The sequence below is a fragment of the Nilaparvata lugens genome, chromosome 3, assembly GCF_014356525.2.
Source record: "Nilaparvata lugens isolate BPH chromosome 3, ASM1435652v1, whole genome shotgun sequence".
NCBI lineage: Eukaryota > Metazoa > Arthropoda > Insecta > Hemiptera > Delphacidae > Nilaparvata > Nilaparvata lugens.
Genome location: NC_052506.1, coordinates 37,110,530 through 37,126,894, shown reverse-complemented (window position 1 = coordinate 37,126,894; position 16,365 = coordinate 37,110,530). Strand labels below are relative to the sequence as shown.

At 34.7% G+C, this 16,365-nt stretch overlaps 1 protein-coding gene across 2 annotated transcripts in view; it reads right to left on the bottom strand.

The window, feature by feature from the left end:
- The window catches only part of LOC111054652 (probable phosphorylase b kinase regulatory subunit beta), an 80,227-nt gene that overhangs the window by 26,035 nt on the left and 37,827 nt on the right, over positions 1-16,365 (bottom strand). Inside the window, exons 6-10 of one of the 2 annotated variants that reach the window (XM_039423658.1) lie at positions 8,085-8,344; positions 5,809-5,823; positions 4,732-4,962; positions 3,730-3,917; positions 2,937-3,052 (exon numbers count right to left, since the gene is read on the bottom strand). In XM_039423658.1, coding sequence (XP_039279592.1) covers positions 2,937-3,052; positions 3,730-3,917; positions 4,732-4,962; positions 5,809-5,823; positions 8,085-8,344 — 810 coding nt within the window. The remainder of the gene's footprint in view (positions 1-2,936; positions 3,053-3,729; positions 3,918-4,731; positions 4,963-5,808; positions 5,824-8,084; positions 8,345-16,365) is intronic. The other variant, XM_039423659.1, reaches the window with a different exon arrangement.

Here is a 16,365-nt window from a genome sequence, read left to right as displayed (position 1 = left end):
TCAAAACATCAAAAGAAAGCTCCAGTCAATTTGCAAGTCGACTTGGGATTGAAAAGGTTGGTTGAAAAGAGCAAAAAAGTTCATAAATGAAACAATTATCTTATGTGGTCGCCAAAATATTCCTCTTAGAGGGAATCGTGACCATATACCAATAGGTTTGTGTTGAGAGCCAGTTGAAGAGCGATTACGCAATTTTAGAGCTCTGCTTCTTTTCAAATGTAACAGTGGAGATGAGAGCTTGAGGAGTCATCTGGAAAGAGTAGGGAAAATGCTGTAGGCCTATAGTGAGGTCCACGTTATAATTACAGTATTTGATCAACTCTGATTTTGCTATCCTTGTCTATCATTCGACAAAGCCGGTGGTACTATCCTTTTCTAGGTCCACAACGATGCCAATTATTTTTTTGACAGTGTAGAAATATAATTAATTAATGCAGAGAATCGGCATCGCTATTCTTCTATCTTCATCCACTGTCATTATAACGTGGACCTCACTATATATTAGTCCTCATACTCAGAACGTGCTGATTTCTTGTTGTAATGATTACATTACAAAAAAGAAAGAAATTGTTAACAAATTCATAAAGTGATAAAGAATCAATAAAGAATAAAGAATCAGGCTAGATGTTTCACAATATAAGCTGATGAAACAACAGACAATGCAGGAGTTCAGCAAATGTCTGTTGGTCTTAGGTATTTTGGTATGGAGACAGGAAGAATTAGGGAAGTTTTTGTTCAATTTATTCCAATAAAAGATGTCACTAGAAGGGGTATGGCAAATGAGATATTGAACGCTCTATAAAATAGAAGTAGATGGAAGTTATATGCAAGCAGTATGAGTGAAGCTTTCAATGGCGCTCAAGCAGTTATAAGAGAAACATGTCCTCTTTATACATTCACTGGAACTCACACATATTGAATTTGGCTGTTTTAAGTTCATGCAGTATAAAAAGTGTTACGAAATTGTTTGGGAGTCGTTAATATTGTTTATAATTTTTATTTGTCGGCAAAGAGGTTGAACACTCTACAAGAATGTATTGAACACAAAGTTCCTGAGAGCAAGAAGACATGTCTCAAAGTTGTATGTCCTACCCGATGGGTTGAGGGCTACGATTGTACATCGCCATTATTTATGGAGCTGTTCAATGCAGTGGTTGACAGCCTCTATAAAATCTCGAATTGGCCTGATCGTGAAGCTGCTTGTAATGTGAACCTCCTACTCAATTCTATTCAAAATTCTGAATTTATAGTCTCGATTTATGTTGTAAAGATGATAATCAGCATCAGTGCTACTTTAAGTAGGTTCTTACAATCTGAGTATTTTGATTTAGCAAATGCCATGAGCTATGCTACTGCCATTGGAGAGAGATACTTTTGGAAAAGCGAGGGAAAGTGGATGATGAATTTGAAATAATTATAAGGGAATAGAGGCAAAGGCAGATACTCTTGAATTGGAAATTAAAATACCTCGATTATCAAATCAACAAACATGAAGTTATAATGTTCAAGTTGAGAATGCTGAAAAATATTTCAGAATTTCAATACTTATACAATTTTTTTATGCTTTTGTAGAACTGTTTTGATTAGGATTTACAAGCCACGAACACATACCAGTGCCTCCTGCCTAGATAATATGAAACGAAATCTGAAGAGGATGAAACAAATTTCAAGAAACTTGATGAGAAATATTACATCGATTTGGACTGCAGTGGGGATGCTGCATTAGAAGAGTTTCTTGTTTGGCATAGTTTCATGAAAAAACAGGACTGTGCCGTTGAAGCGTTGGGTATATGAAACAAAATAAATTTCCCAGCAGTTCACACATTACTCAGAATATTTGCTACTCTGACCGTAACAAATTCAACGAGTGAAAGGTCTTTTTCGACTTTAAAAAAACGACTGAAATCCTATTAAAGGAATATAACACGTTTGAATGGTTTGGCTCAATATTCATCGGTAAATTACCATCACTCCTAATAATATATTACATGAATACTCTCTCAAGCCTCATATAATGGATTTTGCTTTGTGGATTACCTATTTTATTGTTTTGTTTCGGTTTAATAATAGTCTTTCATATTCAGGATGAATTTGCCTTATTTATCTCCGTTGCATAACTACTCCAATGCATATGTTAATAATAAATTAACATTTATTTAAAATGTTTTTCTGAGCTTTGAAGAGTGTGAATTGATTTTGAAAAGTGGAAGAGGTATAGCCTAAATTTTATTTTAACTGTATAGTCTAAAATGTAAATGGGACAGTTTTGGACATGAGCCTGTTGTGCCTTTCCTCATGTCAAGTATTTGTACACAATGTGATAAATCACATATCTAAACATTACATTGTAGCGTAGTCCAGGTTATATTAAATTATAATTCAATCAGATTTGAGAAGAATGATCTTTACTCAAGATATAGTGGAAATTTAAATTTATGATTAAGGTACATCTGTGCACATGCATTCATAGTACATTGGAGCACGCAAACTTGAGTTTCATCTTGTGAGATCGGGAGTTAGTTACTGAATAAGTTGTCTATAAATTGCCAATATTTCACACCTTTTGTTTCTCAGCAACGAAAAAATCAAAGTAGAGCATTTAAACATGGAAGTAAGCTAATGAATAGTGACTTTGTTAGGCCTATAGCAAACAGTATCTTCATCCAAAATAATGAAATGTGAAATTTGGAATTAAATATTTATGATCAAGTAGTACTCGGTAGATGTTATGCAGGTGGAAGTACTCGATAGATGCTCATTTATATTTATTGATTAGAATTGAGGTTGTGATGACCAATTGAATTGGATTAGTGATTGTCAGGTTTACAACGCAAGCGAATAGTTAGTAACGTTCAACACGAATCATGAATGCACGAGCAAGTTAGTGGTACAATTACAAAGAGAACAAGCAATAAGAAAATTGGTAGAATATTCACCAATACATGAGGATGAAATAAGATTCTGTAGACGCCCAATTCGCACCTTGATCCCATCACAGTAGCCTTTTTTTAGCATAGCCATTAAATCAAGCATCTGCTTGAATTGAGGATCTCTATTTAGAGCAAGCAAAATGAATTAGAGACGACACAGAATTTCTTTATCGATCAATGCACGGGTAATGGAAGTTTCGAGTTGAATTTTAGAATCAGAATAACACAACAGCAGACGTTTTGTGAGAAATCTTCATATCAATTATTCATTTATAACATGTTTACCCTCTCAGACTAACTTCTTATCACTTTATACGAGCGAATAGTTCTTCCAAATAAATCGATTATGACTCCATGAACTTGAAATGTCGTCAAAACATTTGAGAGAAATTGACAAGAAACTATGAATTTTGCGTGACCAGAATATGTAGGGAATGAATGTTGTAGGAGCTAAGATTTTTCTATACTCGTTTAAATATAAGGTCAAGGTAACAATTTAATAATGCCACAATAATATTTTTTTCAATATGGTATTTGAAAATGGAAAAAGTATGGTACTATAGTCTACTACCAAATATGATACTAAATTTGACGTATTGCTTAATAACTACATAATTTAAACTAGAATTTATGAAATAATGCGATGGTACAACGATCTCTGTAAAATAAATACAATGTGTGAAGATAAATTGAACAACTAAATAGTTAGAACAGTCAATAGTGCCTCTAGACATTGAGAATGTGTACAATGTAAAATGGAAAATGCTTCACATTTGTAATAGAAATTATAATGTCTTACCTCATATGCTCTTCTCGAATTAGAAGGCAGACAGTCGGTCTACCTGATAGTCGCCAGTATTTGCTGACAAAGCACAATTCAGTTTTGATATCATCTATTAGAAGAGCCATGTCACGATATAAATAGAACTGTGAAACTTCAAATATCAATGGGTAACATAGAACAGTCATACCACAGACTCTGTACACCTAGAAAGTAGAAAAATCAAGTTGAGATTCCGTTACAAAGCAATAGAATTGAAAAATATGGTACTATAGTCTATTACCAAATATGATACTAAATTTGAACTAACGTATTACTTAACAACTACAACATGCAGAAATAAACTAAACTAGAATTTATGAAATAATGCGATGGTACAACGATCTCTGTAAAATAGATAAATTGAACATCTAAAAAAACTTAAATGCTTAATTGAAGCATTCTGTATAGTATAAAAGAAGTAGCTACCAAAAATCGATAAGAGTATATTACCCAATCAATGTGATCTACTTATGAAAATTTTAAAGTTTTTGAATTTATCAAATGCGTGTAAAACCAATGTAGAGCGTTCTAAATCCACTGTAAGACAAGGCAACAATGTGGATATTCATAAAAATGAGTATGCTTCGATTATTAATATATTAATCCATCAATTCCTCTTTTACTTACGATACCCAAATAGGTGATGATTTGTGCGTTAGTAATTAGGTGAGGAGGAAGATGAATATTCTACTGATAGATGAGAAAAGAATCAATGCTACTAATAAAGCTGAAAGCTGACCAAAGTTGTATTTAAGCTAAGAGAATATTGGCTCAAAAATGTTCGATCTAATGATTGTAAAAACAGTTCTTATTGCTGTTAACATTCACAATAGATGAGGAAAGAAATAATATCCGATGAGAAATAGTTGAGAATCAATTAGGCAATCAATAATACGACACTCTTATTGCAATCCAAGACTTGAAACACATTCTTGATTTGTAAGAGTAGCATTTAGAAATAAAATCAATAAAATGTACCTTGCTTGTACCAAGTGCTCCAATGGGACGACTAGGCCTGCCGTTAAGATTCAATTTAGAATTGACTCCGAGATGTTGGTAGACTTTGACCAACTGATTGGAAGACCAGATCTGTACTGGCTCCACTTCGTGCGGAGTTTGCGTTTGAATGCCGTATGTTGCCATCATTGCTTGCAGTCTCATAGATTCAGCTATCAGAACTATTTGAACAACCAGATCAGTGGCTGTTCCCTGAAAATGAAATTTCATGCGCCTTTGTTAGTGAGTGACTTGTGATTCAATGGATTTAAAAACAATATTTTGGAATTAACAAAAATTTAATTTAGAAGAATTACAAAAATGTACCATAATTAATACAATAATACATAATGATATGAATTGATGGATAGAAGAATGAAATATGCTTCTTTTTGAAGCACATGATTCAATTTATTGCATGGTTATTATAGACTAGATCCTGGATATATAATCGACAAATTACATTGTTTTGATTGTCACCTCAAATTCTGAATATAATTGGAAGTACAACAGTTGCAATAATAAAACAGTTGAGAATTTATTGTTTGAGGACTGGATTTCAAATAAAGGTAATATTACATGGTCACTCACAAATCAAAACAAATAAACAAGCCACAAACAAAAATTAAGTACTCGCTACAATTGCTAGTGATCAGGAGTTCTGTAGCCTGATTCTGGGCTGGTCGGTCACGGCAGTTAAAAGCCTTTTGGTAAAAATATCTTTGTGTAAAGGTAGTTGGAAATAGTATGTTTCTATTGTATATAGAGTAGGCCTACCTACTCCAAGGTGTAAAGGTTTTTTAGGACACCATTCTGATAACTTTTACAATGCTGTCAATCAGGATAGATCTTCTCAATTAATATGGGAATTGTGTTCAAGGCTACAAATTCAAGGCTTTCATCGTGAGGCATGCTACAGGGGGAAAAGGTCCAAGGAATTGGAACAAAATATTCCACTCAATTGAAAATGCAACTAAGAATTATAAGGAAAAGCAGGAAAAATAATCATACTGCATTCCAGAATCAATTCAATACAATAATCAGTTTTAAAATACTCACTTTCAATCGCCTAGCCTGTTGAATGTAGAAAAGAAAGCTTGATAACTTGAGACGAATATAGTAGGAGTTTTCATGGAACGTGCAATAATTTTCAAAGTTTGGGGAATAAAATCAACAGGATAAGATTCATTACAGTAATTACACAGGAAAATAGACACTGCAAAAAACCAGAAATACTTTCATCTAAGTAAAAGAGGAAACAATAAACTATAGTTTATTTTTATCATCATTACTGTGCAAATTTTAAATAGTTTTTGTTATATTCCATTGTAATAGTGATCAACAATTCTCAATCCTTCATATTGTCAAACAATAGGAGTAAATGTTAAGTATAAGATATACTTTTTCCGTGTAATATGAAGCATTTATTCATGTTACAGATGACACTGATGAAATAGCAGTGATAGATAAAATACTAAATCAATCCTTGTCTTACTGTTTTCCGAAATTAAGGTGATGGTACAGTACAGAATAGGGTTGGTTTTATAATTTGTTCCATCAAGTAGACTGAATGTTATCATCATGAATTTTGCTTTGAGAATGGGATGTAATAGATTTTTTGGGGAATGAAATGGCATTGGATAATACAATAACATTTTTCAAAACTACCAAGTCACAACTAGGGTCAATAGGATTTATGCAAGAGCACATGCCTTGCGTCTAAAATGTGGAATACCATGACATAATTCTTACAAAACTTTGCTTAATGGCTCACCAGAGGTCCCAGAGGATGAATATATTCCCCTACTAAAGAAAGAGTACTAGGGGCTCTGCCCTGCAACATTTCGATAAATTTTATACGGGAAAGTCCGTTTGATACTTGAACAGCAGATTTCACTCAAGAATATGAATAAATAGTTGAACTGTTTATATATTTTGAACAACGAAAGACATAAAATTCAAATTAAACTAAATAATTTTAGAAAAATCAATAACAATTACCACATCTTACCTTTTAAAAACAAACAGAATTGTGATTATATACATTGTTACCTATTTAAAAAATATATTGATTGTAATTTGAACAAATGTCACAAGTGAAGTATTATACTAAAATTATTACTGAGTTGCATATCCAGACTCTGATGATTACCAATACCAGGTCGAAAATATAATCACTGCTAATAGTAAGTGCATTTTTCACTAAATAAGTGTTTTGAAATTTATTTAAATATTATTAAATCAATGATTTAGAAACGTTCTATCTAATCAATTCAAGAAAATGAGTCAAAACTACGAGGAGTCATGAGAAATTACATCAATTTAATTGCTCGTGAAAAATTGATCAAAGATACCACCTTCCCCATTTTTTTCAAATTAAGTTTCATTAGGCTATACAAGATCTACAAAATATTATGGTGGTAAAGTAAGATTCACATTTAATTTCAACTTTGGTTGAATGGGTGGCAGTGATGTTATTCGCTGACAGTTCAAAGCGAATCTCAGCATGCATGATTGAAGAGATGATATTCTACCACCTGGTCCTGGTCCTATCGTTTTCGCTGTTCTATCACATCCTCCTTCATCCCATCCTATCGTACCTTCCCTTATTCTTTATACCTTCCCTTCCCTATCATACTTTCCCTTCACTTTTCCTGATCCCTTTATACACTCTCAAGGATTGGAGGTTTTCCTAGAAGCATGGGTAACCATAGTTGAAAAATTTCACAATCTTCCCCTATTTAGCACTAAAAATCCTAATTTAGTAGCCTATATTATGATTGCTCTTATACTTATTGCTTGTTTTCATTTTTATCTTTGTAGCCTATTTTTATCATCTTACATTTTGTATGTTTGTGTGAAATAAAAAAATAATAAATAAAAATCACTTCTCTTTTTCACTTCTATCTTTGTGTTTTTATCTTGCGTCTTATATTTGTACTTATATGAATTTTGTACCAAGAATCCTAAATTAATATATTATGATTGCTGTTATAGTTATTGCATGTTTTCAATTCAATCTTTGCATCTTTATCTATTATTTTGTATGTGGGTGCAAAATGATTAAAAATTACTTCACTTTTTCACTTCTCTTATTTGTATTTTACATCTTATATGTGTACTTATATGTATTTTGTTCCAAAGATTCTAAATTAATAATTGCTTCTATAGTTATTACATGTTTCCAATTCTATCTTTATCTTGTATTTTGTATGTGTGTGTAAAATGAATAAATAAAAAATAGGAATCACTTGAATTTTCCACTTATATCTTTGTATTGTTATTTTGTATATTTTATGCATGTGTAAAATAGCTGAATAAGTGAAAATATGTACCTGAAAAGCAGAATATCTGCCACCTCGCCTGGGCCTGCTGTAGCTGGGCAGATAGCGCCTGATTGGATCGAGCTCGTTGATGTGCAGCAGACCAGAGGTGAGCAGCTGTGCCATCACAAACATGGCCTGATTCCAGAGGTAGAGCGGCTCGCTGCCACCTGATCCCTCGCTGCTGTTGCAGCGGCCCTGTGTGCCCGGCTCGGCGCGTTCCGCCTCCACGTTCTCCTCCGCCACGTAGAAGTACATCGGAATGCATGGATCTAAACAGGAATATCAAAACATTCATTGGGAAAGAGATCGGAATGTATGAATACAGGGAGATTAAAACATTCATGAAGAAAGAGAATTAATCGTATTCGAATTTGAAAATTAAAGTTTCACAAAATAATTGTCCTCTGCCACATGTACAAGTACAACGGAATGCAAGGATCTGCACAGAGAATCAAAAAAATATAATTGAGAGAAAGAGCTCTCAATATTCACGTAAGGAAATTGATTTACCGCACAATAATTCACTTCGGTCACATAGACAAGTAGGTACATCGGAATAAATAAATAAATAAATTTATTAACTCAAGAATTTTGTTCAAACATAGAGTATTGTCAATAGAAAGAAAAAAATAATTACATATTGTTAGGCATAGAAACAATATCAATCAATTAATTATTTACAGTTTCAGTCCTTACTGTAGTTATTGTTTACTTAATTTCAGTTCAGTTTTCCAGTCTTACAGTTTTAGAAACATCACATTTTAATTAAATCTCTAGTCGAGATCAACAGTTGGGTGTTACAAAACAAAGTCAACAGCTAAAATAATATTGTAAACAGACAAATACCGACAGAAAACAAAACACAGCAAACAAGAAACATACATTCAGAAACATCCATATCACAGTTCAAATCAAGAGTCACAGCCTACATGTCAAACTCAGTTTCATTCAAGAACTCATCAATAGATTAGTGTGCCGAGCACTACTTTTAATTCAGGCCTTTTCCCAAGTTATAATAGTAAATTTAATACGCAATAGACTAGAGCCATTATTGTAAGTGAGTTAGCGAAATAATTATTTTCTCTGTCAATTATGAACGGCCATGACTTCGAGTTTCCCATGATAGATATTTAAAAATTGTGGCTCCGAGTCGTCGAGGAATGTAGATTATGGAATTATCTTTAAAACTTAGCCTTCCTGTCGCGACATAGAGTACGATAAGTTGGAAAACAGCAAGTATTACAATTATAACAAACTAATGATTTGAAGCCACGCGACGATTGGTCAGATTGATTCCCTTCGCCCAATAGGGGACCTGTTTCTAGATTCAGTAGTGGGGCGATTCCCCTGCCGAGAGACCAGATTACGTTTCGGAGGACACTTTGCTAGGAGCACTACGAGAGAGTAAAGATGTAGTCATTATGTTTCGCCCTTTTTGGGCAAGTTTATAATATTAGACTATTAATTAATGTAGGAGTTAGTTTTATTTTTATTAAAGTTTAAATTTTCTAGTAGTGCCATGTCCTGAAAAGTTTGATTGTGTTTCTCCATCATGTAGGAATAATTGTTTCTCAAATAACCGCTAAGTTACGTAAAATAAGGTAAAAATATAATTTAGGGAATTTAATTAATTGAAACTTCCACCAGAGAGTATTTTATCAACAAAGCCTGTTATTGTTCAAGTTGATAATATTGATTGAGAATAGTCCTTTTGATTTGATTAGTGATGGAAGATAATTAATTATATTTTTTTCTAACGAAGTACATTTGAGTTATTGTTTCTGGAGATATATTATCGTAAAGTATTTTCCCTGAAAATAGGAAGATAATCTTTAAATTGGAATGTAAATTTTAATGCTATGTCAAGTTTGAGACTTGCTAAAGTTTTATATTTTTTCTGACTGTGTTTTCTTATGGTGTTAAGGCTTTTAACTGAACGCTAATTTATTAAATTATACCAGAATTTTTGAATTATCTGTGAAGGAAGATCCATTAATTCTGATACAAAGAATCAGTAGTTTAAAGATAAAAATCTATATAACATGAGGATCCAAATAGAATGAAAGAATTTAAATAATCTATAATCAACAGATAACTCAAGTTTTAGCTTTTAATGAATTGTAAGAAGAGTTAGAAATAAATGCTGTAATACATTTCTTTACAGCGGTTCATGTGTGGCCCCAAACCAACTTCATGTTTCACCCTTTCAAAATCCAGCTTTAAGACACAACTTCATACCATCATGGACTCCACGAGCAAGGCATGTCGTAAGAGGTCCCGAGGATGATACCTGACCAGAATTGACGTAAGGCCGTTTCGGGAGACGGAGGTTCCACATCGTAAGATGACTTCCCGACATCATCAACTCAACTCTTAGAAGAAAACTCCGAAATAACAAAATAACATCGAAAGGAAACACGACGGAAATCATCAACAAAGTGCAGTTCAGTGAAACAAAGGGTCATACAAAAATGTCAATCAAAGTGCGGGTTTGAAATTAGTGTATGGGGTTATCGACGAAATTTGGGGTTTTCTGTTTTGAGTTTTGTTCTGAAATTAATATTTGCAACTGATATTATTTGGTTTGGTGACGTATTAATATCTAACTTAAGGATAGAAATGCGCTCCCAGATCAGAGGATAAAGGTAATGTAACGTGTTAAATTTAATATGATTCTTATTCTCTTTCGTGTCAGTATTGTTGATATTTTGTTTGTTTTAAAATATTGTAGTGTTAAAATCAGGCGATTAAATCAGGCATGGCAAAAACTTATTGTAGTTTTCCTGACTCTAACCCGTTCGCCTGCATGAATTGAAATAGTATAGACTCAGATTCATTTTCTAGATGTGCCGGCCTACTTCCAAATTCTAAATTTCATTCCAAATTATCTTTGTTTATCATCTTTTAAAAGGTGAGGCACACAGTAGAAAGGTTTCTTCTCAAACCACCTTTGAAGTCTACACTTATATTTATTGAAAGGAGCTATTCTTACATGGAGAGGTAAACTATTATATAATTTTATACCACCCACAAGCCCGTGGTCTTGTGTCTTTTTCAGTCTACACAGAGTAACATTAATAATATGACTAGATCTTACATTAAGGCTGTGCAAAGAACCTTGTTCATCATAGTTTGATATGGTTTGCTTAACACGTATTAGAACATTTAATATGTACAGGCTGTAAACAGTCAATAATTTTAATTGGATATAAAGAGGTCGACAAGATTCTCTGGGACTTTTTCCTAACATAGCTCTGAGAGCTTGCTTTTGACACAAAAGTATATCTTTTACTGAGGAAGCATGACCCCATAGTTTGAGGCCATATTCTATGTGGCATTGAAACAGAGCCAAGTACACAGTTCTCAATTTATCCACAGGAATTGTGTCTCCAAGTTTCCGGAGAGCATAAGTGACTCTAGACAGTTTAGTACAAACACCGTTCACATGGGATTTCCAGTCCAGTCGCGAGTCAAGATGGATCCCAAGAAGTTTAACAGATGATACAGGATTTGTAAGTCCACCCCTTAGACCACAGACAATACGTTGAGTCTTATTTTAATTAAGGAGCAGTCCATTTTCAGAAAAGCAAGCTGCTGTTTGTTGGAAGGACTCATTTTCAATCTGCTTCAAAATCTGCAGATCAGCATGACTCGAGACTAGCGTAGTGTCATCAGAGTAGAGTACTGTTCTGCATGGGATACTTGATGACAGGTCATTAATCATACAGAGGAAGATAAAAGGCCCCAAGACAGAACCCTGCGGAACGCCGAATTCAACTGCCCTTGTATCCGATGTTGTGTTGCTGCAGCATACGAACTGTTGTCTACCACTTAGATATGATTCAAGTAGCCTCCGTGATTCCTTCCGAATACCATTTCTCCTCAGTTTGGACAGTAAAATACGATGTGATACGCAGTCAAAAGCCTTTGTTAGATCGCACAGAGTCAGTTGAGTGAATTCACTACTTTCAAATGATGACAAAATACACTTGACAATTTCCTAAACAGCCATTGTTGTACATTTCCCTCGTCGAAAACCAAACTGACTTTCTGATAACAGGTTATTCGTTTCAAAATAATCAACCAGTTGCAGACACAATAGATACTCAAATAATTTTAAAATAATTGGGACTATGCTAATAGGTGTGTAATTCTCAACCATGGATCTGGCACCCTTCTTGTGAACTGGAATCACTTTTGATATTTTAAGGCAATCAGGGTAGTTTCAAGTTTCAAGTTTCAAGTTTTTATTGGGCCAGTTGAACATATAAGTTACATATAGCCAAGTCACAATTCACATTAGAGAAACATACAATAAATTGCACAGATACAATACATACAATAGACAATAATAAATAAAATAAAACAGATCAGTAAAAGCAAATTTACAATTAGATCAGATAATTTCTCCTGTACTTGGGTATCAATAGACAAAAAAAAAGCATTATATTAAATTGACTAGGGTGTTGTGATCAGCAGTAATGAATTCCTCCACTGAGTAAAATTGATTCACAATCAACCAGGATCTAAGTACTTGGAGAAAACGTTTATTCGGCAAGGATCTAACTTGAGTTGGTAGCAAGTTATGGAATTTGTAGCCTATCACAGGGTAGCTCGACTTGGACTTTTCAAGTCTGCATCTTGGTATATATATACTCTCACGGTTTCTTGTGAAGTGACTGTGAATGTCATTGCTCTTTGGTAGCCTATCCTGCATCTGATGTATATCCTTCAAACATTGATAGATGAACTCATTAATGACGGATAGAATGCCATTCTTAGATAGAAGGGGCTTACAGTGATCTAGATAGCCCGCCCCAGAAATCACCCGGACCGCTCTCTTCTGAATTAACAGAACTTTAGAAGTGCTAGATGCATGACCCCACAATTTCAAACCGTAACTCATCCTCGAATGAAAAAAAGCAAAATAGGCCTGTCTGACCACCGAAATTGGCAGTTCAGACATCAGCCTTCTCAGTAGATAGACAATGCTGCTGAGACTGGAGCACACCATGTCTATATGAGGTTCCCAGAGTAACTTGGCATCAAGAGTGAACCCCAATAGTCGGACCGGCTGCAAATACTCACTGACATCAGATAGAGAGAACAATATACTTTGGGTTTTTGCCTCATTCAGAGACAATCTGTTTTGTGAGAACCAATCACGAGCTTTATCATACAGCTCCATCACATCTGCTTTAGCTTGGGTGACACTCTTATTTGCAGAGAACAAGGAAGTGTTATCTGCATAGAACAGCACATTTCCCGCTAGATAGTAGTGCAAATCATTTATTGCTACAAGAAAGAGTAATGGGCCTAACAATGAGCCCTGTGGCACACCCCGTTTTACCAGAAGAGGAATTGAGCGCTGATCATTCCAATGTACAATCTGTTTTCTCTCAGAAAGGTAAGACTCAAACACCCGAATTGCGCATTCCTGTAAGCCATAATGCTCCAATTTCTTTAAAAGAACTGTATGAGGAATACAGTCAAATGCTCGTGAGAGATCACATAGCATTGAAAAAGTTGATTTCCGCTCCTCAAAAGAATTGATAATCGATTCTAACAGTGATTCCACAGCCATGACAGTAGATTTTCCCTTCCTGAAACCAAACTGAGAAGGAGCCAGGAGGTCATGCTCCTCAAGGTATTTATACAGTTGTGAAAATATGATTGCCTCAAATATCTTAGCAAAAACAGGAATTATAGAAATTGGTCTAAAACTTGAGGTGTCACAATATGGACCCTTCTTGTAGACTGGAACTGTTCTGGAGATTTTGAGTTGTTCAGGGAAAGTACCGCTAGCTAAACAGTTGTTTATACACAATGCTAATATGGGTGCAATAATAACTATCATCTGCTTGAGCAAATTTGGGGTCATGCCATAAATATCCTTACAATTGGAACTTCTGAAACCTAAAACCGCTTCAATTACATCTTGAGCACATACAGGACTCCAGGTGAATTCAGAAACTATGGCAGGCATGTGAGTAAACTGAATAGGTTCACCGTCATTTGGTATATCATTCACAATCTTCTCAACTGACTCAAGAAAATAATTGTTGAAGTCATCTGCTGTGGCAAATGAGTTGTTGGTCTCTTTTGATGATGGTCTTATTTTGTTTATAAGGGTCCAGGCAGCTTTTATTTTATTACTAGACTCCATAATGAGTTTTGCGTTTGCTTCCAATTTTGTTTCCCTAATTTTATTGCGATACCCATGTCTAAGATTCTTCAATACAATGTTCAGATTAGGGTTTGTTTTACACATGTCACTTACCAACAGAATAAGCTCTCTCAGTTCTTCAAGTTCTGGAGTGAACCAATCGCAACTTGGACGGGTTGGACCACCCCCCAGTCGACCAGCATCCCTCCCCGATGATGAGAAAACCCTTTTAGTCTTCACAGGAAACAAAGAATCAAAAAGTTCCTTAAAACTACAAAAGAAAAACGTAAACCCCTCCCTTGCTGACAACATTGAAATCATATTAGACCAGGGCTCAATTCGATCCTGTAGTGAAGCACAAAAAATCTGAAGACAATTCTCATTAAATGATCGATACTGGATAGTTTTGAGTGTTTTACCCCGTCTATAGCAAGCCAACCGAGCTCTCAGAAGGATATGTTTGTGGTCTGATATTTGATCCTTGCTAACATTCACAGTGAAACAATCCGGATCTAAGTTTGTTACAACTGAGTCAAGAGGGTAGTGACCCTCCTTTATACATTGATTGAATAATATTGTAAGAGGTGAAACAATAAAACAAATTATTTTCTTCAAAATAAAATTTGAAAACCCATAAATGTCTACACTTTTTGAGTTTGAAAAAGTACTCATAGCCCTTAAAACATCATTCTCACTTACTTCACACCATCTGAAATGACACTCAACTTTTATATTATTGCCTGGCACATCAGTTATCTGTGGAATGTTTCCAGTAATTGCTGCTACAAAGTCTAAGAAAAAGACATTTAGATCGTTAGGGTGTAACTCTATTTTATTACAGTTGTAGGCTTTTGTTTCCTGTCTAACTAGTTTCCAGACAGTCCGACATTTATTAGAAGAATTTGCTATGAGTTCACCATATGTAGATTTTTAGCCTCAATTATTTTCCTCTTGTACAGCTTATGCAAAGAAACATAAGCTTGTCCAGCCTGTGGAAAACCAGTAACCTTGAAGATGCTGAAGAGGAAAAAAATACGTAGAGGAAAAGAGTGCATAGATCTGGACAGACAGATCAACACATTCATCAGGAATGGAGAAATTATTATATTCATTTCTTTCAAAAAAGAATATTATTAATCTACAGAATTGAAGATGGCAGATTGGCGGGATTGATGTTGGCAGGACTGTTTCTGCCTGTTACGCGGTTCCGAGTTACAGTGCCTTTGTTTTTTCATTTTGCGAAATTAATCTACCCATCTCGTCATTTTCAAGAGTTTTATGTGAATAGTGAATGCGTATCCTGATGTGTGATGCTTTGGTGTTCATACTGATTTCAGTTTTAATATTGTAATCATCTGTTCTTCTGTTACGTTACGGTTAACCTAAAAATTGTTATACTGCCGGCTCTCAAAAGATCAGCTGTGTGGTGTTGCAGGCAGGCAATTTCCTGTGAAATAACGGGAACGGTGTTTACGTCTGTCAAAATCTGGGATATTGGAATTCGGGTGTTGTGAACTTATCGCTCCAGATAAGCTTATCGGTACAGTTCCTCGTACTGAGTTAGAGAGCATTCCTTACTTCTTTGAACGGTTTACTGGCGTCGTTGGTTACCATAGTAACGGAGCATTGTTTACTTGATCGCTTCCATCAAAAGCAGCTGTTCGGCGGCAGTGGCGCAGACGTGGCGCCAGTTTTTGAAAACTACTTGTGGCTGTGGCTTGTGGCTATATGTCTGAACGGCTGTGATGAGAATCTACGTTTCACCTATTTTAACTTGATTCTCTCCCCCTCTTCCTATATTCCTTTTCTTTTCAGGAGCTTCCATATCTCCCGCTTTGACCGCTCTCTTAGCACTCTCTCTTTCCTTATACTTTCCTTTTACCCTTGTAATGAAAATACTGGGCTAGACATCACATGATAAATAAGTTGACTGAGTCAATCTAAGAATATACCTCATTATTTCCAAGTCGTATCATATAAAGAAAATTATTATGGATGACATTATATTGGGCCAAACCAACAAAGGAAACCAAAAGATTTTTTATAAAGGGTATTCTTTAAGAAAATGTAATGTCAAGTCTTCTGGGGAAATTGTATGGCGCTGCTTGAAGAAGACATGTAAAG